General features: G+C 47.1%; 1 protein-coding gene across 3 annotated transcripts in view; it reads right to left on the reverse strand.

The window, feature by feature from the left end:
* Window positions 1-26,156, reverse strand: part of GRIK4 (glutamate ionotropic receptor kainate type subunit 4) — a 208,601-nt gene that overhangs the window by 59,962 nt on the left and 122,483 nt on the right. For all 3 annotated transcript variants that reach the window (XR_010375917.1, XM_064470856.1, XM_064470855.1), the window contains exons 3-6: window positions 18,701-18,865; window positions 11,392-11,489; window positions 7,769-7,934; window positions 1,519-1,697 (exon numbers count right to left, since the gene is read on the reverse strand). Coding sequence is in view for 2 of the 3 variants with exons in the window: in XM_064470856.1 (XP_064326926.1) it covers window positions 1,519-1,697; window positions 7,769-7,934; window positions 11,392-11,489; window positions 18,701-18,865 (608 nt within the window). In the remaining variant the exon portion in view is untranslated. The remainder of the gene's footprint in view (window positions 1-1,518; window positions 1,698-7,768; window positions 7,935-11,391; window positions 11,490-18,700; window positions 18,866-26,156) is intronic.

The raw sequence follows: 26,156 nt of genomic DNA on the forward strand, positions 1-26,156 counted from the left end.
TGATTTCAAGGGCAGAAAATCAAAGCGAGCAACAAAGCGCTTCCTGTGAGCATCGCTCCCATCCATTTAATGTGCCCGCTGGCAGGTGGGCGGCCAGGACAGACTGGTAATCGAGGAAGCAACCATGTGTCTCCAGACCATATGTGGAGGGTAAGAGATGAGAAATTGCCATTTCTCTCATTGTCCGAGGCCAGGACTGTCCTCCTGAGACACATCTGACACAAAGCACTTTCAAACCAATAATGCATTTTTTTGTGCTTTTGGTGACCTGTGGGCAGGGGCCAAGGATACACCTCTTTGCTCACTGCAACCTTACCCCCTACTCTGGTTGCGCCTCTGTAAAGAAGATAGTTTCCAGCCTCCCAAGGTGCAAGAAGTTGCCAAATCAGAAGCTTATTATTTATTACCTTCCATTCCTACAATCCTCTAGCCGGGAAGACTACATTAGGTTTTCTGAACTGCTGAAAAATCACGGCAATCTCTGACATCTTTATCAGTTGTGGCAGAAGGATGCTGGAGCCGAGAAGGGAGGCTGCAGGTGCCCAAAGAGCGCTGCTGTGTGCCTGTGGGAAGTCACTATAGCAACAGAGAAGGGGGACAGCCCTCAGCAGCCAGGCATCATGCAAAATGAATCAGGAGAAAGAAAAACCAAAAAATCCCCCAAACAATCCACCAACTGCCCTCCCCACCCCCCGAGGAGACCCAAAAAAATCCCAAACCTGCCTATTTAGAAATGCAAAATTTCAAGCAGTAGGATAAAAATCTTGGGCAGGGAGGGAGAATAATAAAAACAGCTCTAATGGTTTCTGCTGGCTGTCATCAGGGATAAATCTGATACAGTCAGGGCCTCTGAACGCCTGCCACCGCAGCCAGGACACAGTGTGTAATGCCTGCACCAACAGCCACGGGGGGACCCCATTGCTTGGATCCTGCCTCCATTCAGGAAGGTACTTCTTGTTCCTTCCAGGATATGGGAAACTATACACAACTTCAGACTCCATCTGGAGCCACTGCTCAATTCTGAAGTCGACTATCAAAACAAATGCTAAAAACTGCAGCAAAAGACCATTTAAAAATAAACACGATTAAAATAAAATCTCGGTTAATAAGACAATAAAAAAGGAAGGAAAAAGTTAGAAACGTACTTGGAGAAAAGACAAAGAAAAAACTATTGCACTGATTGACAATTTTCAGAGCGCTAAGCAGCCTTCCATGGCTGTTTGATGGCAACAGGAGCCACAAGCACGTGCCACTTCTAGAAAGCAAACTCATCAGCTCAGAGCAATTAAACCATTGCTTCTACAGATACAGTCCTGGAAAGAGAGAGCAAATTATTTTCCCCAGAAACTCCATCAGTGGCAATTCCCCTCTCAGCAGAGACCATTTCCAGTGCTGCTGCAGGAATTTTTACACTCCATTATCATACAACACCTGCACATGCATGCTCATGTACTGCACATAATCTCTCGTCAGTGGAAGCAGCTGCATGTACAACTGTGACACTCAGTAGACACTTACCTTCTGCAAAATGGTATGAGACATGGAAGCATTGGCGTGTACAATGATCGTAGCTGTTTTGTCATCTCGGATCTCTTTTAGGAGAGGGGTAGGATCCCTGCTGTCATCTAGCATCCGAACTGAGAGCGTGTCCTTGGAAATGAGGAACTGCCGAAGCAACTTCTCTAGGTTCAAAAGGCCTTCAAATAAAAGGGAGGAAAAAGACCCCAGATAAGTTTAAAGTTTACACTTGGTTCAAAAAGCACCTCTCCCATGGCCCATAATCATCCCTGGTAGGAAGCAGTCCTGCAGGACTGTGTCTATGCACTGCAAAGGAAAGGATCTGGGGCTGCAGCACAAGCTTGGGCCAGCAGGGAATGAGAAACGATGGAGCTACTCCAGCTGTTCTCCAGACGAAAAGTGGCTCCAAAGGCCTCTTGGGAAGATACAAATTCACTGAGGACCCCACCGTCCAGACAAGTTCTCCATTATCTTCCTGCATGCAGGGTTGTTCTGGCTATTGCTGGTTGCTGGAGGATGATTCCTCCTCCTAAGCCTTTGCATTACTAGCTCCCAAACTAAGTGCCCTGCAAGACACAACTTGATAGACATTGGAGATCCTGGAGCACTCTAATGGGGAGCTGCTATCTTCCAAGGGCATGTGTCCCTGGGGTGAAACGCTCTCCTGAGAGTCAGACAAAGCAGAGAACATTGCAGAAATACAACATTAGGTCTACATTAAAAAATTGTGAAAAAATTGTGAGTATGGTCCTAGCACAGTGCAAAATTATTTGTGGACTGGGGATTCCCAGAGCAACACAGAAGCCAATAATAAACAAACAAGCCAGCACATTTGGTGCTTTATGGAGCAATGTTCACAGTCCAGCGGTTCCATCACTGGGCGAGGTCTCTGTAGACCCACCTTCTACCTCCATGTCGAAGCCCTCCGCCCTCCTCCCTCCTCCTGCCCTGCCATCTGCATTTCTGCCTGCCCCTTGCCCCCACTGAGCGCTCTGAGTGCCCCAGCAAAGCACAGCCCTCTGCCTCCTCGGGCATCTTCTGGATGTGATCAGCCGTGGGAAAGAGCCAGGGCTCTGGCTAGCTCGGCACTCCCCATGCAGTCTGCAGGACCAGGCTCTCCCTGCAGACGGCAGCTGAAGAAAAGAAGCAACCATTAATGAGCACCCAAGTGGATGGGTCCCAGACTTGTGCCCTATTGCCTTTGGCACTCCTGATTGAAGCTTCTTCCTGCAGCTAGGTCATTGCAAGGGCTCCTTCCAACAGGGCTTCATTGATGTCTAATAAGATGTCAAAACTCCTACTGCAGCTTTTCTTAGCCAAGAAAGCATAGTTGATAGAGTCTGTCTCTTCTATCCAGCTGCTGAGTTTCATCAGGAAACAACCTCCTATCAAATTTGATTAACCAGAGGGACCACCAGATGTAATCATTAGCAAGACACAGACGGCTAGCATGGTCACATATCCCATCCCTACAGAAAGACAATCCAAAAAGAAGGGGGAAAGCTGAACTGAAGGAAACTGAAAAGAACAGAACTATCGTCAGAATCACCTCCCCGCTGGTAGAGGGGCAAAACCCATCCTCAAGTTTAGAGCTCTACTCTTAACCTAACCTTACTTTTGACTTCGTGAAACAACTCATTCACCAGAAGGTCAGGGGCTGGGGACGTGATACAATGTGATGTGATTAGCGTTAGAGAGCCGCTTTCAAGGACTCCCAGCACTTCACAAAGGTAACAAAGCAGTGCATTAAAAGGGATACATCCAAGATGAGGAGCCTCTCATTCACAGTGAGACTTTTCAGCAAGCTAAATTTCCACTGAGCTCTTTACAATGCATTTGCCTCTTGCCTTTTCTCTGAGTACAGGTAGGAACTCAGCAAGGGACTACAAAACCAGCAGTGGCCAGGACTCCTCTGGATCACACTGCCTTCTTTATCCTTCTCACTAGCCAGTGAATTCAGTCTGTGTACAGGACACATGGACTAGCTCCAGTGAACAGTAAATTTTACCTAAGCCCTTCATCTGATACTTGCAAGGTTTGTTTTCATCCTATTCCACATCTGCAAGGGACCAGGCAGGTTGCTGCGAGTAACAGTCCTGAGAATACAAAGTTTACTTACAGCTCATCCCAGCAAAATCTGCTGCTGCAAAATCGAGGAAGATTTTAAGAGCACTTTAATAACTTTATAGAAGTCTTGCATTAAAAAAAAAAAAAAAAAAAAGACGACATGGGAACTTACTGCTTTCCCTCCAAGTGACTTAAATTTCACGGCATTTAACGCTACTCTGTAAGAAGTGGATGGTTAGGAGGAGGGGAGACAGCAGTAGAGGCAGCTTCCCAAGCACTCACTACCAGACTTGCTCCCAGTTTAAGCCAGTGACGAGGGCTGAACACACCTGGCCACTAACACCAGGACCCACCATTGCTGGCACTACAGCCCACAGACTGGAGTCCCCAGGACTATCACTGAACATAAAATACTTCTGCCCTTGGAGGGCGTTCCCAGGCAAATATCACGGTGAAGCATGGGCTGGCAGCAGGGAGTGCTTGCACTGCAGCTGGTACGGCGCGCCGCCAGAGATCGTGGCCCCGCAGCACTTGGCTTTGGACAGACCCGAAGGAAAAGGGAAAGCTGCGCTACCCTGCACACCACCCTGCTGGTGGGAGAAGCCCAGATTTACACCACGATGTGGCTTTCAAGGGGACAGAAATTCACAGAAAGGGGTGGGAGTGTGCAGGGCAATCTTCAGCCCTCCCCTTGGGAAATGTACCTTTTCTATTTAATTTCCTGTAGAAATAAAATTATATCTTGCTCCTTAATGCCAAAGGTTGTGATTCTCAGCTGTAAGTTAATCTTGCAAACCAAAGAGCATCCCTCTGCCAACTGCTATGAGTTTGCGATTCACATCAGACCCTCAGCTTCCTCTTCCTTCTTCTCGTTGCTGACTACATCTGCAGCTCCGTTGCTGCCTTCTCCTCCAGCCCACAGCTCACCAGGGCACGAGCCCAGGTAAGAGAGCCACCCTGGCCTCTGCGGCGAGGAAGGCAGAGCCCAGCTGCTCAGTTTCTAAAGCACATCAGGCACAGAGAGGAGGAAGTGGGACCAGAGAAAAAAGGAAGCATTTGATTTCCTCGTTTGGCTCAAGGATATTACAATTTCCAGCACGTTAGATCCTACCTAAGCCTCATCAGGCCTCCTGCCTGCAGCTCCTCTTGCCGTGTGGAGGGAAGCCTCTATCATCTGAAGAGACTCCCCTTTGATGATGAGAGGATGCGAGATGCTGCGGCTGACGGACCGGCACTTCAGAAAGCTGCTCCACAGGCCAAACGTGAGCAAGGGCTTACAGGCCCCTCCTGGCAACTCTGAAGTACTAAAGTGAGGACCACCGTGCATGGAGAGGCTGCATCAGGCATGCACTGTTGGAGTCCTGTGGGGACCACAGGTATGCCCAGCGGCAGGTCAGTGGTTCCAGCTGGCCAGCGGGAAGTCCGGACCTTGCCTATTTTATTTTCCCTTTTCTTATGCAAACATTTGACGCTGGCAGGAGTGGCCCACCCAAGCTCTCTGCAGACGTGGTCTCCCCTCCCGAGTACTTGGCACACCTTACAGCCTGCTGCCAGGGAATGTCCCTGGGAAGCAGGAAAGGCAGGACCTGAAAGCTTTTGTGAACTCCCACATCCCTGCTTGTTGCTTTTGCCAGTGAGGAGAAGGGCTCCTCCTCTCCAGGCATTCCTGACCAAGGCCCAGGGGACCGGCAGTTCTGTTCATGGTTGTACAGGATTTGTGCAGGTGCGCTTCTTGAGCCTGACAGCTGGGAAGGGAAACAGTGATACCCACCATCCAGCCTTGCTCTTACAGCAGCAGGATCGCTTCAAACATCTCCCTGTGGCCCTAGGGCATGCACAAGCTTTTTGACCTCAGTGCCCTGGTCTTCCTTCCTAAGCACTGGCTGTTATTTCCTTGCCTCTGACAATCAGAGCATACAGAGTAGCTCCTGAGAAGCCTACACACCCCTGTACTTGTCAGTGGTTGCCTTTTTGGGTTAAGGCTTCTGTGGAATCACACAAAGCCTTCCACATTAGGACTTCAGAGAAATTCACAAACCAGCTACTTATTCCTCACCACAGAGAAACCGAGTCACATAATCTTATTCTGTTCACCACTGCATTACACTTAGGCTGGCCTAAGTCCACTGACTTTGAGGGTAATTTTGTGCTTCTGCCAGAAGAAATTACAATCAGTCCCCAGAGGAAGAATGTGACTCCTTACAGTGATAGTATGAGCATGACAGGATAGGACCCAGGAGTCCCATCACGCAGCCTTGTACTTAAACCAAAACAGCTATGACTTTCCCTCCTGGGTTCTAAATAACAACATCCCTCAAAACAGCATTTCCTCACCGATGAGCCGCCAGCCTATATGCTCCCCTTATTTGCCTCCAGGGAACCTTCCGAAAGCCCGAAGTGCCTCAAGTTAGTGGTTTAAGGACTGTGCTTAGGAGCCCTGTTTGTCCTAAGGGGAAATAAGGGCTCATGCTCCTACATGAAGCTGGATTATGCCTTTTATTCACTCTGTTATAGTCAGAGCATGTTGTGCTTCAAGCCTAACTCAGATAAGGTCCCTACTGAGCACAAAGAATGGGATGCATGAAAGGCACCCGTCGCACTGCTTCCCTGGGTCTGGGACGGACTTGGGTTGCACAGCACATCCTAAGTAATGAGTTATCCAGAAATACCACAGTAAAATAAACCAGACTGATTAAATTAAAAGGGTGTTATTTCAGTGAAAGCAATTTAGTTCCCAAGGTTTTGATCGAGTTAAATGAAGAATCATATTAATACCAGGGAGGTGGTAATTTTCAATGGGAGGCACCTGCATGTTTTGGCACATAACTGGGGAGAAGGGCAGCGGTGTACAGCGGTGTGCTGATGCGTATGTGTGCTCCATGCCTGGCAGCAGCATTAGGACAGAGCTGTGAGTATGCTGCGCAGCAGGTGAGAAAACCTAATTATCTTTTCTTCCTTTTTTTTCCTTTTTTTTTTTTTTTTTTTTGCTTAACGTTAGACAATGAAAAATCCCGGCACTAGAAGTAATGTAGGAGACCATTTGCATTATTTTAATTGCATAATTTAGGGTCAGGTCTTCTGCTGGGGTGAATCTGAGCATGCCTACTGAAAGCAATTTACTGACCTACATCAGCTGAGGATGTGGTCTCCTCAGGGAACATAAAGCCAAAAGAAAAGGCAAAGACACGCTTATTCCTTCTGTCCCTGTGCAGCCATCTGCCACAACACTGCGTTACTAGCACAGCTGGTGGTGGGAAGTTTGCCCAGGGCTAGCTGGAAAGGATGCTGCCTTTCCTATGTATCTGGCCCCACGGTCAGGTATTGCTAAGGTCCTACCAGTGTCCCCAAAGCTATCACTGGATCCACATACCTTTTCAGAGCCTCTCTTCTAGGCTTGCTTGTATGGTAAACTCTAGTGCTAATGCATCTGGCTATAGGATAATAAAAGTGAAATAGAATAGATGTGGCTACTACACACCAGCTACCTACATACACACTGACCTTAAAAAGCCCAGGACAAGCTTTACTCTCTCTAACCAGTACAATGCAGAGCCTGTTCCTGCCATGTTAGGATAGTTATGCAGAGATGAATATGGTCTTGCTGAGGTGAATGCTCCAGCATCCAGATGCACAATTACCAGCAGATGTACGGCTGCAGAGAACAAGAGGGTGAGCAGCGTATTGACTATTAATCAAGTCCTGCTTTTAGGCCACAAACTGCACGTGGGTTTGGGAAAGACATATTTGAAAAAGCTTAACTTGCCTAAAATAATCTCCAGAAACAAGCCTAAGCCTTTTTTTTTTTTCTTTCATTTCAAAAGCCCATCTGCGCAAGCAAAACACTCTTCAGATTGTCAAACAGAAGGCAGGCGAGTCTCTCCCCCATCTCCTTTCCTCCTTTCACAAACACCGCAAACACCTCCACAGGGCAACAGGGCGGAAAACCTGCCCTGCAGGTCTGCACTGCTTCAGTGCTGCTCTGACCGAGTGCCCGCCTTCTGCCAACAGAAGAGACCTTGCCACCACAACCAGGCGAGGCAAACACCCTGGGATACAACAGGGAGGCAGCTCTCACACACAGCCTGCGGGACCTTCTCCAGCAGGCACCAACCATGCAGAAAGGGATAGAACAGAAGGCACGGGGAGCGGAGGGGCAGCCGAACCCAGCCTGGCAAAGACTTACATTCAGCTTTGGCACAGATGAGGCAGGCGGTGGTGCAGTTAAAGAAATTCAGGATTCCTGCCACAGCCACACTGATATCAGTGTTGCTGGGGTGGAGGTTGAGGGTGGTGAACCGCTGGAGCTGCAGCTTCAGGAACTCCTCCGGCGCCACTTTGAAGTGAGGAACCTAAGTGGGGAGGAGGGGAAAGAAAATATAATTAAAGAAGAAAAAGAAATAAACACAAGTAAATCTACCATAAAGGACCTTTGGCGTGAAAGGCACAGCAGGCAGAAAGTGAAATATCCCAATAAAACTGTAGAAGCATCACCCGAGTGAAGAGAGGAGGGTGGGATTTGTGCAATAGCAGAGGAAAATAATTATCACAGCAACAAGAAGCCACGGGAAGGAGTGGATCAGGAAAAGTCTTGCTGAGCCACTCAGAGAAAGGCAACGGGGGCTGTGATTACAGCACAGGAAACCATTCCGGATGAGTTCAACCTAATTAGCTTGGACACTAATTGTAGCCAGGCCCACACTTCATTCCTGGGTTGCTGCCTGGGTAAATACAGAAGATGCTTTGCAGGCAGACAAGGAGTTACACAGCCCATGCTGGAGAACCCCAGACTTTCGCTGTGCGCTAGACGGATGAAGTGCTGCAAATCCACCTCTGCCTGCAGTACCAACGTGTCGTCAGGTAATTAGGAGAGATGAAGGGAAGAACAAGATGACCCTGTGCTGGCAAGGCTCAGGAGAGAGAGGAACAGATGCCGCAGCCAGCAGCTTTGGGCTTTTTTGATCAGCAGAGAGGTAACAGGTGGCCATATGGCAGGCAAGCTCCAACGGGACTGTAACCAGGAGTCCTAATAACGCTGCGTTTGTCATTAATACATTAGAGCAGGAGGCAAGAGTGGGATGCGGTTTCCCAGGGAATTTGGGGAAAGGGCAGGGAAGCTGCATGGGGTGGGGGGGGTGGCAGTCTGAGGCAACTCCAAGGCAGCTCTGCTGCATACCTGGCAGTTTCATGTAAAGGCAATGGGTGGGCAAACCGATCAAGCTCAGACACCGGGGTTCAGCCAAATACGGGGAAGGAATATTGTTTTCCTTTTGCTGAGTGAATTATTTGGAAGAAATAGAAGACAGAGAAAGGGAAACATCTGCTTCGGCTTCATTAGAGGAGTGTCAGGTCCTCTTTTCCTCCATTATTAGTCCTTCCAGAAGCTTTCATCCCATGCCTCCCATCTCTCTCCTCTTGGGAAAGGCTATTAGTAGGTTGTGATGGCCGCTTTATTGACAGCGTAAGCTGTTTGGTTAGCAATAGGAAAGTTAAAGAGCAATAAGCTGCTATCTGCCTTGATTTCACTCCGCAGCCCTCATCTTGGGCTCTGTTAACAGGGAAAGGCAAATTTATTTAACCAGAGCAGACAGGGCACCTCCAGTACAAGCGTGCGGATCACTCTTGGGAGCCAGATGAAACCTGAGAGTTGCAGCAACAACCGCTAACAGAAAGGAGAGAGATGGAGACAGGGGTGAAGGCAGCCACCACCACAGCAGCTGCTGCAAGTGCCCAGGACTGATCACGGCCCTGGTTCAGAGCTCACCTTCAGTCCCAGAGCCCTCCTCTCCTTTCTAAGACCTCTGCGCCAGTGCAACACCCCTCCCCAGACTGGAGGGAAAGAAATCTTTAAGCCAAAGGCACCAGAGGGGTAACGCAGGAGACCCGGGTTCATCTCCCAGTTTTATCACAGGTGAACATCAGGCCAGTCACTCCACCATCTGGTGCCTTGGTGGTAAAATGGGGACACTCTCCTCTGCCTGATGGATGGCTCTGGCTGGGTTGCTCTATCACTTTTAAGACATCGGCACCAACCGATGCTACTGTGATATAAATCACAGGGAGTTACTGCAGATTTACAGCACTAGGAGGGCACCTGAGATCAAGCTTGAGAATCAAATACCTTAGAAGTACACTAGCACTAACCTTTCATTTCTGAAAAAAAAAAAACAAAACCCAAAACAACAGAGAGACTTAGATCAGAGACTCGGACTGAATATGAATTTCAGGGGAAAAACACTTGCAATCTGTTACTGCAGAGTTGCCTTTGCCTGGGATAGAGCACATGTCTGGGACATTTAACTGGAACAAGCACTACAAAATGCTCTCAAGAGACCCATCCTGCTGTAGCCCCAAGCACTGGGTCTGAAAGATCTCTTCCATCTCTTCAACATGTCTAATACTCAGGGAACAAAGAACTGCAGTCATTTGTGAATGCAAGTTATTTACAGTGCTGGTTCCAGGCAGCCCCCTCCTTGGAGGCTGGGCTCCAGAGAGAGACCACTAAATGGCTGAGAGATGTTATCTGGCTTTAAAGGGATGAACTAGAGAAGAGAACTCAATTTCTTTTCCCAAGAGCAGAGCCAGATCAGTGTAAGATGGTTCAAGGCTTAAAAAATATTGAATCAGGTACACAGTCTGAACACAGATGAAAAGGGTTTGCCTTGATGGAACAGCAGCACACAGAAAGGGGTGCAGCTCTCCGAGTATGTGTGCAAAGTAATGTCACACCCAGGAACTTTGGCTGGGATGCACATCTGTCAGGGCAAGCTGAGGTTTTTGTACCCCTCAGTCAGCAGGGACATAGTTTGCATTGATGTTGCATGTGAGAGAAGCTGAAGTAAAAGGTGGTACAGGTGAAAATAAGGACAAGGGAGGAAGAAGAGAGTGAGGAAATGGAAAAGGAAAAAGCTGCAAGAACATATACATTAGGAGAAGGGGCAACAAACCAAGCTGTCAATTCTGCTCATTAGAAGCCATGGCAGAGCATGGGAAGGACGATAGAGCAGGTAAGATGACTACAGCAAATCATTTTTGCCAAGGATGTCCTGGAGTACCATAGGAGGTACCTCACTCCCCCGTCTAATGACTGTAACATCCCTGCTCTGACTTGCAGCAGCAACATGAGGACAGATTACCCTGGGGATGCCAAGGCACATGGACACCAGCTGGAGAGGGCTTGGGGACCGCAGGTGGAAAGGAAAGGTGTGCATACACAGAAATGATGACTGAGGAACAGAGAACCAGACTTAAGAAACGCAAGAGGCAGACCCAGGTGAGGGGAAGGCAGCGTAAGGCAGAGCGGGAACCTGCAGCTGTAGCAAGCTCTGCAGCTGTAGCTGGGACTTGGCATAGACATGAGAGTCTCAGACAAAACCATTCAAGGCTGCAGAAAGCCATTCTGCATGGGATCTGCACAGAAGGCACTGCTGCTCACTATAGTGGTAAATTAAAAACCCTAATCCGTACTTACTAAATCACCAGCAAAACACTGTGTTCCCAGGGAGCCCAGGCAGCAGCCAGCAGGAAGCACTGCTGCGATCAGAGCCCACCAAGAGCATCTTTGGTTTGAAGGACAGTGTGCAGAAGGCGGGGGCTGGGAAATGGGTCGGGATCTCTGTGGTCCCGCTTAACCACTGAAGACAACCCTACTCTCACCCCAGGCCTGCTGTGAACCACGGGGAGGAAGGAGCCAGGGCTCCTGTGTTACTCTCCCAGCCCTGGGCAGCCACCGGGCACCAAGGTGTCGGGGCCAAGTCAGTTGGCGCAAAGGCATCGACTTACTCCAACACAGGACATTTCCCCACTTACCTCTTTCTCCCCACAGATATTGCTGATAATAGAGCTTGAGGCTGGGCTTGAGGACGGTCCCAGGACGCCTACCACTCCTTTTGGGAGTATCTGGCACACTGCGGGCACCAGAGAGAGGAAACGTGCGTTAGACTTCATCCTCAATTTCCAGCTGACAGTCGTGTTTATGCACCTTTCTAAGGACATGGCATCATCTCCTTCACACAACATACTCCCTGCCATTTATGTCCCCCCCCCCCAAAAACCCTCTACTCCCTCCGAAGCACTGTCACCCTTCCTGTTACACCCTCCTCTCTGTCTTTCCCCAGCCTTTCTAAATCCCACCCGAACTCTCTCCAAAACTCCAGTATCCTCATCTCTGACTCAGAACTGGGGTCTCTCTTTTGTAAAGCCCCTTTTTGGCCCCACCTACTATTCTCCAACATAAAACATTAACTAAAGTTTATGGAAGATCCTAAACACAGTAGTTACATAGCTTCAAAGCAGCAGCATCTAGCAGCAAAGAAACTTGTATGAATTCTCCCCTCATCCTCTGCAGAGGTCAGTGGTAATAATAATTGTATTGCTGTTTTTCATTTGGGGTTTTTTTTTTCTTGCAATACTTAATCTTCTGGGTCCATACCACCAAGGTAAGCAGAACAATAAAAAGACCCTGACAAAATGAAGTTAAATCTCTTTCCTCAAACTTCCCAGGTTAAACTGTAACCTTTTGTCCTTTTAATTCACAGTACAAATTTAGCCAAATGGCACTCCAAGGACTACCCCAGCTGGCGCCACCTCCCTGCTGCCATCCCAGTCAGCCACATCACTCAGAAATGCTCCTCCAGAGCAGCTTGTGCAGGCAAAGCCCCGTGAACAGAAGGCGAGATCCCCTCATGCCTGAATCCCCGGACTCCGAAAGGCTCATCTGAACGTGCGCTGGCCACCGCTCATTCTGAAATACCAGACCTGCCTCAGCATCACCACACACTCAGCCCCTTTCTCCCAGACAGGCAAAGCCACGTTTGCTCAGCTGGTGTCAAGTGACCGTGTTCTGAAGAAAGAGGGTACCACTGGGGAGAAAGGAGGCACCGCAGCCTATCAGTTCTGGCAAGAGCAAGCTCACGACATACTCATATGTAAAAACTAAACCACCTGTATCACAAAACGGAGGTTTTAAAGATAGTGTCTCTACAGTATCACATGGCTGGTCTGTTTCAGAGCACCACCCTCGCTGCAGGGCCCTGGCTTACACCTCAGACAAGACTTTGTGATGGTTGGAAAAAGTTATTTAGCTTTAGCGGCTGGAAAAAAGGAGCTAGAAAATTTCAAGCCAGAACATATTTTTTGTGGTGAAGGGAATTCATCATCAAAACTGTTGTACTACATATCAGAGCAGGTTTTCTACCAACTTCAAGTCTTTAAATAAAGATTGGATGTGAAATGAGAGCCTATACTGCACTTGGGGGTTTATAGAACAGCAAGCTATGGGGCTGAGTGTAGCATTGAGCAAGTGAATGTCTGCAGTCCGCTTTCTGCAGAAGATCATCCAATCAAGGTGGTCATCTCTGGCCTTAGTCTTCATAACTCCCCATGACTGGAATATGAGGCCAAAAGCTGAGGACTTTGTCGCTTGGGGTAACTGGTTTTAGTTCTCTCCAAGTGCTACTTGAAGGAAAAACTCCACATACTACTAGGTCCCTGTACATACTGAGTGCTCTGACTTCTTACAGAAAGTGCCAATGATATGCAAAGAACTTCTCTTGGGTTTTCCTTCCTTCCATGCTCTCTCACCCTCCACCATCTCAATCTGCTACAGAACGAGTGATATTTTTCTGCGGCATCTTCAAAGGAATCCAGCACTACTTTTCCTCTGTGCTTAAAAAATTTACAGGCACTTACACATCTTCAGAAGATCCTTTTAAATAAGAGCACTAGCAATTTGAAAACCCTGCATGCTATCTCAGCAGCACTCTCAGTCCCTCTCAGCCACACCAGACCCTTTGGGTGCTCTGCAATTCAGCCTCTGGGAGGAGGGAGCTCCTCCAAGTCTTCTTCATCCATAGGTCATTAGGGCAAAAGTCCTGGGGGGATTTTTGTTGTGCATGCAGGGGAAAGTTTTGTGCGCAGTTTTCTTCTCATCTCTGGTATAGAGAACAAAAAGTGGGTTAAGTAGTCATAGCAACAGAGTTGCAACAACTGTCAGAAGAAGACGACCTGGCTTATCACTCCAAGGGCGAAACATCCAGTAAAATTAAGGAAAATGAATGGAAACAAAGTGGAGGTGCCTGAGGCAAAGGTTTTGACCAAGTTCGGAAAGCTGCTTCTCTTGTAATCCAAACACATTTCCTATTGCAGAACATTACCTGATGCTTTTAGTCGCCACAGGGAAAAAAGGCTCAACCCTGCTACCATCCTAGGCACTGCGGACTCAGAGAAGCACTTGCAGGGATGTAGAAATGTTGGCCCTGTACCAGAAATTCATCCCCGATAACTACATGGACTAAACCACAGATACTGCTGTTATATATATATATATATATATAAAACCACAGATACTGCCCCTGCCACTCAAGTCTTTTCATGCCTCAACACATGGGTGCCATGTAAGCTACGTGTGAGACACATTTTTGTTTGCTGCAGATCATACCCAATTTTTACGTTTTTTAGATTTCAGCATCTCAGGAAATACCAGACATTGAAGTGACATCACGTGCCCATAAAAATCCGAAAGCTCTTTATCATGAGATGGTTTTTTAGATTTCAGCATCTCAGGAAATACCAGACATTGAAGTGACATCACGTGCCCATAAAAATTCGAAAGCTCTTTATCATGAGATGGGACATGGGTACTATTGATCCTACATCCTTGACCTGAAGGCCTGAGAAGTCCCAAACCTACTACTCCAGCCATTTTGATGGACTGCCTACACTCAGCTCTTCTACGTTAACATCCCTGAGGGCAGTATGGCAGAAAACACAGGCTTAGCAAATCGATTTCTTAAAAACAGACTCTTAAAACACTTAAGTCTTTGAAAAGGAAACATTGCAGGATACACCCTTCGCTGCTGGGAGCTGCCCTGCTTCGGCAGGGCAGGATCTCTCCTGCCATCGCTCAGGGGCAGCTCCTTGGAGGTGATGATTGATTGTGGTGATGACTGGAGGTGAGCTGATGATTGCTGCCTTTCTGCTTGCGCAGCTCAGGTGTCCCATTACGGCACCTCTGCACAGTTACAGGCTTTGCCTAGAAGCTGGGAGTGGGGTCAGAGTCTCCTGTCTCCCTCCCAGCACAGGCTACAGTCTGGAGCTACGAGGCGGCCCTCACACAAGCTCAGGCGTGCATTCGATGTGCACTGCAAATGACGACCATCCTTTCACACTAGCAGGTCTGCCCTGCCATGTAAGTGAGAAAGGGCTGTGTTCAACGGTTTCCACAAGTATATTTAGGAATTAAGCGCAGGTCTGGACACTCAGGAAACAGCAAGATATGTTTTAAAGAAAGATGGAAATATGTGCCTACTTTTGAACGTGAAGAAGCACAACAACAAATTAGTAGCGCTCTCATTATATATGTATGTACATCCACTCAGTCATGGTCAGAGAGTGCCTTTCACCTCCTGGGACCTCAGGGCACTTGGCAAGCATTTCCATGTACTCTCCCCGTTCAAAGCAGGGCTGAAAGCGGTTCTGCGAGAGCATCCACCCACAGGGCAGAACACAGCATCTCTTTCACTGCATACAGATACCCGATAAAGGTTTTCAAACAGCATGCAAAGATTCCTGCCTCTAATAGAAAACAAATGAGCAGGGAAGGTATGCAATTACCTCAACATTTCCATGATTGCAAAACATATCAGTGGATCTTGAATGGCAGGGACTGGTCAGGATGGGATTCTCGTACAAAAACCACCAAATGTGTAAACAGAAAGTGTTACAGAGAGCGCATCCTGCACCGTGGCTCCAAGACTGCTTCCTGCAGCATCTTTTATGCTTCTTAACAGGAACCCAAAACCAGAGCAGGCTTAAATGTGAAATCCAACAGGAACACAAAAATGGCGGGACAGTTAATCGCACATTTGAGCCGATGTCACTGAATGGGCATGTCAGGCACTTTGAAATATTGGTGTGAGTAAATAAAAATTAAATATCCTCCAGTTGCTCGCTCACTCTGACTGCTGACCTTCCCTGAGATGTTTAGATTAACAACAGAAAGATAACAACAGAAGACTGATGAGACGGTAGGAGACAGGGTGGCAGGTAGAAAATCCGTCCCTCCCTGGACATCAAAAGGAATAAGGTGTTTTAGATAAAGACATGATTTAACAAGTCATTTTGGATCTCCATAAAAGGAGCTGAAACATCAAACACAGAAAACAGGCTTTGTTTATAATGGCAAAAAAAGCTTTATCCATACCCTTTCACTGCAAACTCATTTCAAAACACAGGACTTTACAGGTGTTGCATACAGGAACAGTCAATGCTTGTCTTCATTCATATATAAAACTACCATAGCAAATCACGGATGAATGTGATTAAGACTGATATTTTACCTGCTACAGCAATTGTGATTTTGTGGCCCTCTAACACTAAGATGCCTGAGTCAGTCAAGAGGAAAAAAGAAAGAAAAACAGCGCAACACCAAAATAAAAAGTAACTCTCTAAAAGTCTTTCTTTTCTTGAAGCACTAATTGTGCATGGAATACCACTGATGGGGTGTAATCACAGCATTCCTAGATCAGTAGGCTAAGCGTGCTAGCTGTGATATTTGAGGGTGATTCAAAGGGTGTTAGATTTGAGAACAGTATTAAACAGATGTATAACAGCTTTGCAGTCATAGGTTAAAACATCTAAACTGCTTTTATTATTATTATGTGTGATAACAAATATCAGTGTCATATTAAAGCTGAGAAGTCAGACATCTGAAAGCCATGAAAGCCTTGAAATTTACGTTAAAGGATCCAATTCTCCTCTGCTACCAGTATAAATCGAGAATAACTTCAGTGACATTAATAGCAGAGACATGTAGAATCCAGATTTTTCCTTTTGTAAGAAATGCTTCAAGACATTTTCCCTCTGAAGGGAAGGCAAATAACATATTGCAAAATTATGTGAATACTCACTTCACCAAAACCAAATTGGTTTGCTCCGATTTCTACTTTTTACATTCTATAAGTCAAAGGAAAGAAAACAAAGAAAATTACCCTGAGGTGAAAATTTGAAACTGAAGATTGCCTCTTCCTCGCTTATCCCATTTCCATGTTTTCCCCAAACACCTTATTTGCTGAAATCAACAATTCCTTGCATAATACTTCATTCTCAGCAAATTAGTATTCTTCTGCTTGAAAAATGTTTCAACAAAACAAATTCTGAGCAGTGTTACAGGGGTGCAAGTGAGAGAGAAATCCCATTCACAATCTACCACAGCTCTGGTCACTCGGCAATCGACCCTGTTTCCCAAGCACAGTTAGACAACAGGAACGCTACATGTAGATTTACAAGAAACGAAAAAGAATGGAACTAAAAATGCTACTGGTTCTTTCAAAGACACAGAAGGCTCAGGCAAGCAAGCAATTTTCTCATTTCCTAGGAGGCTTGCTGGGAGATTTGGGATACTTTCAGGGGCAAACTGGGAATGCACTTGGAAAGCCAGGCAGTCCCCATCGCTTCTGCATAACCCAGCCGGTGGGACTGCATTTGCCCTACTGCTGTGCCAAATAAGGGTAAAGCAGGATGGGCACAATCCTGAAGGGATGGGAAAGACCAAGAAAAAGTTAAAAGATGTGAGGGATCCAAAAAGGTGGAGAAGTGCTGTTTTAAACAGTCCCTGTGATGCTGCATCTGATGATCTTAATCTAGACTGCCTCATGGGTAACAGGCTCTATAAATAGAAATACAGGTACTTGCTGAAATGCACTTTATTAACTGAACGCTTCTATAAATAATGCAAACGCTAATTCAGGAAATGAAGGAGAGATCCACTGATCTCACAGGCCTATTGAACCTGTTCTGCCAGTTTCCCAGAGTCCTGCTCCTGAGCAGCACTGGGAACGCAGCTCCACAGGGCCTCCCGGGCACAGGGATGCTTGGTGCTGCACAGAACAAACACCAAAGCCGTGTGAGAAACCAGCCTGCTCTAGACCACAACAAACTACCACACCTTTTGGGGATATCGTGCAGGTTACACAGGCTTAGAAGAGAGAATCACTGGGAAATGAGTCTAAAATCATTTATCCAGCTTTTTAAAGCCAACTTGTAATAAAAAATGATAGTTTTCTCTTGAACTCCAAAGGTCATCCTAAAAAGTATTCTAAACGGTAGCTATCCTATTCCAAAGGATTTTCTCCCTTATAGGAATAAGCTATTATAGAACTTTTTGGTTTCTTTAACTCAGGCTGCTGAAAGGTCTGTGGGACACTGACCATCAATTTCTTTTTTATTCATCAGCATGGAGCTGACATGGTGGGCATCTAGAGGAACAACCATAGTAGAGACTTGTTTTCATTAAGGGACTTTAAAGCGACACGGGAATTATACTGGTCTTTCAAAATGAGCTCATTTAAATCCACATGATTTTAAACAACATCTGAAAACTTCACTTTGTGTAAACAAATCCACTGCCAATCTAAAGCACTGGAAGAGCTATCACGTTTGCTTACACGCAGCATTCCATGGGGTTTTAAAACTAATTTAATTGTACTGAACTGGCCCAGAGTCTCTTATTTGCACACCATTAAGTACTTTGTAAAGGAGCATCACATCCTGTATCATTACCTCTGTTTATTGACACACAGATTAAAGAAAATAATTTGTCCCAAGCTGCTGATCTGAATGGTGGCAGAGCTTGTTGGGGGCCCACATCTTCTTAGTCCGTGCCAGGGATCACCTCACAACACCACACTAAACCCTCAGATGTAAACTGGTCTCAGCACTCGCTCTCCAAGCCTAACCTCCCCTAACTTGCCACTGCACCTCTGCGGTGGACACAGCCAGGCAGGGCCAGCCCTTACAAACACATGGCTGGTGCTGAACACGAGTGCTGTTAAAGGTCCCACACGCCTCCTGAGGGGATGCTGCGCCCGTGTCCAGACTGTACCGAACCCCCGCACCAAACCCGACTGCGCTCGGGCAGCCATGGCAGGCCTGGGGCTTTGTAAAGACCCACTTCCATGCTAGCACATGTTGATCTTTCAAGTGCTGATAGAGAAGCGGAGAGGTGCTTTTTACTCCTTGACTACGACACAATTACCCTCTGCAGCAAGAGCAGCGCGCCAGGCACCTGAGAGCTGGCAGAGGGAACTGGGGAAGGACCAGCTACATGGAGGGTACTTACTGGTTTCTGCTGTCTCATACTCGCTGTCTCGCAGCAGCTCAAAAATGTCCACCTCCACTTTGGCTTTCCCCGCCCGCTCGGGCGCCCGGTTGATGCGGTTCTTGGCCAGGGTGATGGAGAGCCTCTCCCCTCTGCTGCACTCCATGGGGTCATCCAGGATGGCAGCTGCGGGAGCAAAGGTGTTGGCAGCGGTTAGGCTCGGCAGGGACCCGGCCCAGCTCCGCGCACCACCCCGTCCCCAGCACCCCTCCGGGACCTCCGCTGCCACCCAAGCGGCCGCCGCACTGGCACTTCTGCTCCCGCCACCGCTATTGTTAGCGCATCCTCCCTCCCACGCGCGGCCTTTCCCGCCGCTTCGCCCACCTCCCAGGTCTTGCCAGACGCGCGGGCGGTGAAATCTCTGCAGCAGCGGCTGCGTTACCTGCCGGCGCGCTGTAGCACGACACGGCTGCCTACGCTGCTGGCGTCCTGGCAGCGCCCAGCACCCGCTGCAGCACAGGCATCCGCCTGCTCACCCTGCGCTCTCCTAGAGAGGGACGTCCAGCTGTGCAGCCCCAAGCAGCCCAGATCCAGATGCTGCCTCACATCCCAACAGAGGAAGCATGTCCCCAGATAGCCTTGGTTCTTTCGTTTGAGAAAGCGTTGGTACGGTGCTGATAGCTGGAATATTTTAGGAAGCATGTGGGCAGCCGTGGGTGGGAAGGGACAAATATTTTTCAAACAGAAAGCACTTGACTCTTGAACTCAGCTCCTGGGCCTGCCCACTCAAATCTGTGTTAGGCAGAGGGAGATAGTGTGGGGTATTATTTTTATTTTCCTGACGGAAGGCAAAAATAAATTGGAGTTGAGCATTAATCACAGCGTTTCATTATGAGCTGGCACAACTTCTGCACCCCAGTGGGTTTATCCTTGCTAATAGGAGGTCTCCTCCCAGAATGCAGCTATGCAGTTGTACCTGGGGAAGAGCAGCGCTGGTTTTGTTGTGTATATTAGAAAGGCACCAATGCTTATCTTCCCTTCCCAAAAATCACTCCACAGGGAGCGGTGCCATTCAGAACTGCTCGGGGGTAGATGGAGTCACAGCTCAGTGCTGAATCAGGTCCCACACCACGTAGGTTAGCAAAGCAGGGATTAGTAGGGCCCTGCTGGTTTGTGTGTCAGGAAACCAACTACAGCAGCTAGGTTCTTTGTCGGAGCTTTGAAATGTGTCATTGTGCTGTGGCAGGTTTGGTTTTGGGGTTTGGTTTTTTTTTAGCTAGGGAAAACCAGAGTGAAAGTAAATCAGCTGGCAGCTGAAGTAAGGCACATGGGCTATGAACGGGAGGTATCCTACCTCCCTAAGAGCTGGGAGCAGAGTCCAAGGATACACACATTTTAAAGACATCGCTAACTGGGACCACTGTTAAAGGATGGTGTTGGTGTGCTGCAGGTGGGACTGAGACCATCTTCCTGAGAGGGCTGGCTTGTGCCTTGGTGGTCCTCATCGGTCCCCCAGTGCACAGGCACCATTCACCCTTCATTGCCACCAACACGCAGAGCCTCTGACACAGCACAGCCCAATGAAGAAACCTGTCTCGGGTTCAGGCTCCTTTTACTTTGGCTTTCCTGCTGCTGAGGCTTGCTTTGAACCCACCCAATTTCAGCAACCACCTCGCATCACATTTCAGGGCTCTTCTCTCATCCTTGCTATGCTTGTCCCAGTGGGATTTCTTCTCTCCTGACAGAACTGCAGAGCATGTCTGCTTCCCCATCCTGCCCTAACCCCAGCTGTGGGAGGTAACTAGATACCAAATCCACTGGTGAAGCAAAGGTGGTCCATGCTAACCTGATTTCCTTTGTATCCCAATGACACCCGCTCAAGAACTACTTCTCTTCCTACTTTTTCCCAGTTTTATGTGAGCTAAACTGAAGTACTGATAAAGTAACACACAGCAATAGTTCTTGTACGATATGCACAGATGTCTGGGCGAACATTCCCAGTCCTTCAGGCAACACCATCTCCTCGGCTCCACTAACATGCAATCACCATCATTATCTGCGAAGCTAGGGCAGTTAATCTTAATCTCATTATGAAAGAAAAAAGGTTGTGATTTCCTCTAAGGCCAGGAGCATGGATCACAGCTCTTTTAATACGTCAATATGGCTGGTGATTGCTCTTAATTACAAAGAAGCTGGGAGACTCAAGTGCCCCAACAAGCAGCTGCTCAACACCCCACTCCTCTAGGAAGGCAGCAGCAGAAAGAGAAGAAAGTCCTGAATGGGCCCCATTTTGTCATGTGTGTAAACTTTTCACTACGGCCCTGTTTCCCCGAAAGGGTAAAGCAATGTACTGAATCTGATGAACATCACAAAACGCTTCTTATATTCCAGGTGCTGACATAGCAAAATTAAAGATTGGTGGGGGAATATATGTCAGCATTCTTAGATTCATTATTTTCTAATTTAAAGTTTCAGAATCACTAAATTGGACAATGTTTTCAAGTGTATTCTTCAATTGTCAGTTTTCCAACACAATTCATTTCCACTTATGTAGAGTTAAATACATTTTAAAAATAAAAGACTCGAAACAAAACATTTCAAATAATTTCCTCAGGCCACCTAGGCACAAATGTTTGCACAGAGATTTTTTGTCTTTGTTCGGGATGGGTTTTTCCATTCTTATTTTCGGAAATCTTGAAAACTTCCCTACTGCTGAGTGGGGGGGGGGGGGAAAGAGAAACAAAAAAAACCAACAAACCCTCTTCCCTATTCAGCTCTAAGTGAATTTGAACTTTGCAGCCCACCTTGGGAGCAAATACATGAGGAAGGGAAAATGCCCACAGCAAGTGACAAGTTTTGGAAAGGAGAGGAACACAGATGGGCGGCCAGAATCCCAGGATGGAGGGGGCGGTGGCACTCCCTGAGCCCGACCGCTAATCAGACCACGTTACCGCTTCCTATCTCCCTGCAGGGCATGTGATAGAAACCAGCAACATTTGCTCACTTGCACTTTGGGAGACTAGTTAGTGTTACCAAATATTAGACCAGCCCCCAGAACAGACTAAGTAATGATGCTGAAGTGATCTTTATTTATTAAAGCTAGTGGATGAAAAAGGTCATTTAATGTTTAAAAAAGGTTGGTTTTAAAACTTCATGTCTTGGGACACAGTGCCAACACTCATCTAATAGCAGCATCATTAAGTATGAACGAAAATCTTTATAGAAATTCCCTTTCATCTATTCCTGTCTATTAAATATGGGAAGATGCATCAAGTAAATCTTTAATCCTGAAAACTTACAGTGAAGTCTTTGAACTTTGTTGGCCTTAAAAATCACTTCTATCTTCCCCATCATAATAAATGTCTCCAATCTAGACTACCTTCTCTATGATTTATGAGAAAAATATTTCAGAGGGAGTCAGGAGCACCTGGGTCTGTGATGCCCAATTCAGGGCTGCTTCTGATTTTGCAGGGACTGAGAGTAAAACAACTTCAAGTGAAGTCAGCAAGGACTGGCAGAGGCTGAGCTTTTCTCTGGAAGAACTGGCTGGAAACATCTTGACAGATAAACACCAGTTATATAGTAATAATTCTGGTTTTATTCAATATGCCCAGGTTTTCCTTACACTTAGCACAAAACTCAGAAACCCAAGAGGCTACAAACCATAAGAGTTTGTCACTCTGGATATGCTTTTAAAATAGTTCAGTTACAGTTGCTCAAGATTCAAGGAAGAAGTGACTTCAGTTGTAAATTTCCATCAAATGCAAATTTCAAATGCAACACTCATAGTTAATGATCAAACAGCAAGAACTAGAAGAAAGTTATTAATGGTAGCCAAAGAAATGCAAGATGACATGATGGTGCTCTCCAAGAAAAACAGATTTCAATACCTTGCCTATGGGTTGTCCCCACCCCAGTGAATTTCCAGCCCTCAGGCAGGCAGACACGGTGGGTGGTGGGGAGGCAGGAGTCGGTGCGCTCCGATGGGCGTGTGTATGTGCATGCGTGCGAACGTGTGTTAGCGCGCACCCGGTCCAAGCCCTGCCCTACCGAGATACAGCACACAGGATATCTGCAAGTGCCTTGTCCAGGCAGGAGCTGGACAAGCAGACCCCAGAGACACAGCTTCCTTAAACTCCATCAGCCCCAGGCCCACAACACACGTGCACACGGTTGCCCCCACGCAGAGGGAGAGCCGGAGGTGGTGGCATCTGGCCGCAGCATTTTCACTCCACTCAAGCAGAGCACAGCCGCAGCAGTATGAAAGGCAGATGCTCAAATTCTCCTGCCTTTTCTCCTCTTACCCTGGAGAAACTTCTCCAGAAGAGGGAAGGACATTAATTTCTCACCCCGAACAACTCAGTCCTCCTCCTTTCCACCAAAACAGTGAACGGGGGGACAGGCAGTGCTGTCAGCTTGTGTGCTTTCAGCGGTGTAGACAGCTGTCTTCCTGGAGCTGGGCTGAGACACACCAACTCTTCCTACTAAGTTCACAAGACAGTTTACAGACAACACTAATATTTAATCCCTTCCACCCTCAGTTGGGTTTCAACCAGTGCTAAAAAAGCAAAAGCCTCCGTTCTCCCATTCCCCCAAGCCATGTGGCTCCCCAGAGTGCTACCCGCCGCCAGCCAGATTCACAACATATGCACCCTGACAAGCCTAATACAACTGCAAGTTTTACTACATATCGCTCCTTAATTCATGATCCAGCCAAGATCTAATGAAGTAGCATTTTTATAACAATAACAGGGAACAGATGTTACCAGGAGGTTTATACGCTGCTACAACAAACAGTGTTCAGCTGACCTTTCCCGGTTAACACTATTAAGTATTGTTACGTTTTCTCAGATGCTTTCCATACCGTTGGGATGTAAAGCCATGCTCAGAAACACAGTTGCCATCTCAAGCCCAGTGGCTTGAAGATGTAGATTTAGCAAAGCACTGGCTTAGTGAAGGGGATATTTCACTGTTCATAACCCGTCCTTCCAAGTTAAAAACATATGCCAACCACAGTATTTCTCAGGTGTCTCCTCTGGCAGGTTAAGATCACACCTACAACCTTTTCTGACTTCTACTGTAAACACAGTCCCCAAATCCTCCATGTGCCCGTGATGAATGAAATCTCAAATTAAGAGCAGTAACCTCAGTTCAACCAGACTTAGATACCTAGAAGATCCAATACCTACCGCTGGAGCTTATCAGTCCTTAGTCTCAAAACCTGGAACCCTTTAGATCAAAAGCATACCAGAAAACTATACCATTCTTCAAAGCACGAATGTCCTGCTCAGGAATCACCCCACGCTTCCCCTTCCTCCTGCCCCTGCCCACCTGTGCTACTCTTATCATCAGAGACCCACCTACAGGTGCACCTTTGGTAACCCCAAACTAGCTCCAAAACCATGAGGCTGCAGATTTGAGGGGGCAGTTGATTAAAAATGATTGCCTTATTTTGCACATTTCCCCTCTGCCGAATATGGTATCATCCATTCATGCTGTCAATAGAGTAAAGAGTAAGAAATCTGCAGACTTCGTTACAGGGCTGTCAGGTATAGCTCCAGTGGAGTAACAGGTGGGATTGTGTTTCCATTACAATCTCTGAAGTGGTGCTTAAAAATGAAATAAAAAGTTGTCAATATGCTATTACTCTGAGAATAAAGAGGATCTCATCAAGGAAAAAGAAAATCTGAAAACATAAACTCTCCTTCACAAAGAGACTTGATAATGTTTGTCTGCTCAGTGTAGCAGAGGGCTATTTATTGCTCTTGGCCAACATTTGAAATCTGCATTTAAATGGAGCTTCCCTCTCATTTCTGCTATCCAGAGAGACTGAATTCAGCAGAGAGAGAGGGGGATATACGATACAAACAGCTGAGGGCTTTAGTTTCTACTGCTTGAAACACAGCCTCTCTTTTCTCTTCTTTAATAATTGCTTTGTGTACATAAAAACAGAATAACATTCTCTGAGACCAGGAGTTTCCAGGAAGATGAAGGTCATTGCACTTCTCCTCTGTCCTCTGTGAGCCTGCAAAGATGATGACCTGTCAGTCATACTCTATCTGTTACAGTGCTGGGATGCAAAACCTTGGTGGGGGCAGTTCATCTTTGTGCTCCAGCGAACATTGTCCCTCTGGTCCCAGAGGTAAAAGCACTGCCGGACTCTTCTTCCCTCCTCCGCACACACCTACGTGAAACAGAGATGGCTGTTCACATCCAAAACGGGGTGGGAAGGGGGAAACACACTTCAGCTGCTATTCTGAAAGCAAGCATCTGCAAGACAGGTCTCATCTCACCTCTCACTCCTTTGCTTCACGTGCAGGGAGGAAAAGACACTAATGAGACACGGTCCTGCTCTTCCGCTGGAGATCACCTGCTTTTCCAAATACAAATCTCACTGCGAGGCAGCCAGCAAACACCCCTAGCATGAAGGCAGAAGCAAAAGAGCACAAAGGGATAAGAAAAGGGTCTGAAATAGAAATGCTCTGTCCAGAGCTGTGTAACGCAATCTGAAGCCACCCTCTTGTACAAAAGCAGGGCAGCAAACTGAGGTCCTTTAAAGCCAACAGGGAAACTCCTATGGGTTTCCACAGACTTGAGGCACACTGCAGCTATGGGTACAGTCCTGATCTGTGGATTCAAGTAATGTGTTGGCAACCAGATAAGTCCTACTTAATCCCCTGAAAAGCCTGTCAAAAGTCTTCCCAGAAACAATGAGAAAAGCAGGGAGAAGGAAGAATGACCGCTTTAACATTCCAGAGGTGTAAGGTCAGGGCTGAGGCAGGGAATAAATGATTATGGCTCTGATGACAGAAAGGGAATCTCAAGGCCTCCAGCAGAACAGGCTGGAAGAATGAAGGAGGGCTCTCCATCTCACATAGGCAGAGTTTTGCAGACAGAAAAGGGAAGGAGGTGGAGGTCTAATGCTAAAAATGTAATGACAGGGAAGCATGGTGAGACAACTTTCACAGAAGGCATTCCAAGAGCTGCAGACGCCATCCAGAGATATTGCTACCAAAGGCACACAGAAGCAAATGGGCACCGGGAGGGAAGGGCCTCCTGAGGCTGTCAGAAATCTTCCAGCAGGCAATTCTAGACACCAAGAGGCTGTTTCTACATACATGCACGTGGTGTGGTGGGATGCCTTTTTGTTTCCCCAAAGGTTTGCTCACAGCAGGAGTTGTTCACAGAGTGCTCTCTAGCGCAGATTTACTGCAGCTCTGAAAAGCCTACCTGTCCAGCTGGACTGCAGTTGCCACAAAATTCAAGCTACTGGATGGACACGTACCCATATCCACACAAGGTCAGTCTAAGTGCCTAAATCTTATTTTCTTAGGAAACCAGCTTTAAAAACAGACTGAAGTTGGGAATATCGTTTTTCTGTCCGTATTTTGTTTCAGTAATGTCAAGCTGAGTTTCAAGAACAAGATTTTCTGCCCATTTTCATGGTCTCAGGTGACCAGCAGCAGCTGTGGTTTTT

Source organism: Phalacrocorax carbo, chromosome 21 (assembly GCF_963921805.1).
Source record: "Phalacrocorax carbo chromosome 21, bPhaCar2.1, whole genome shotgun sequence".
NCBI lineage: Eukaryota > Metazoa > Chordata > Aves > Suliformes > Phalacrocoracidae > Phalacrocorax > Phalacrocorax carbo.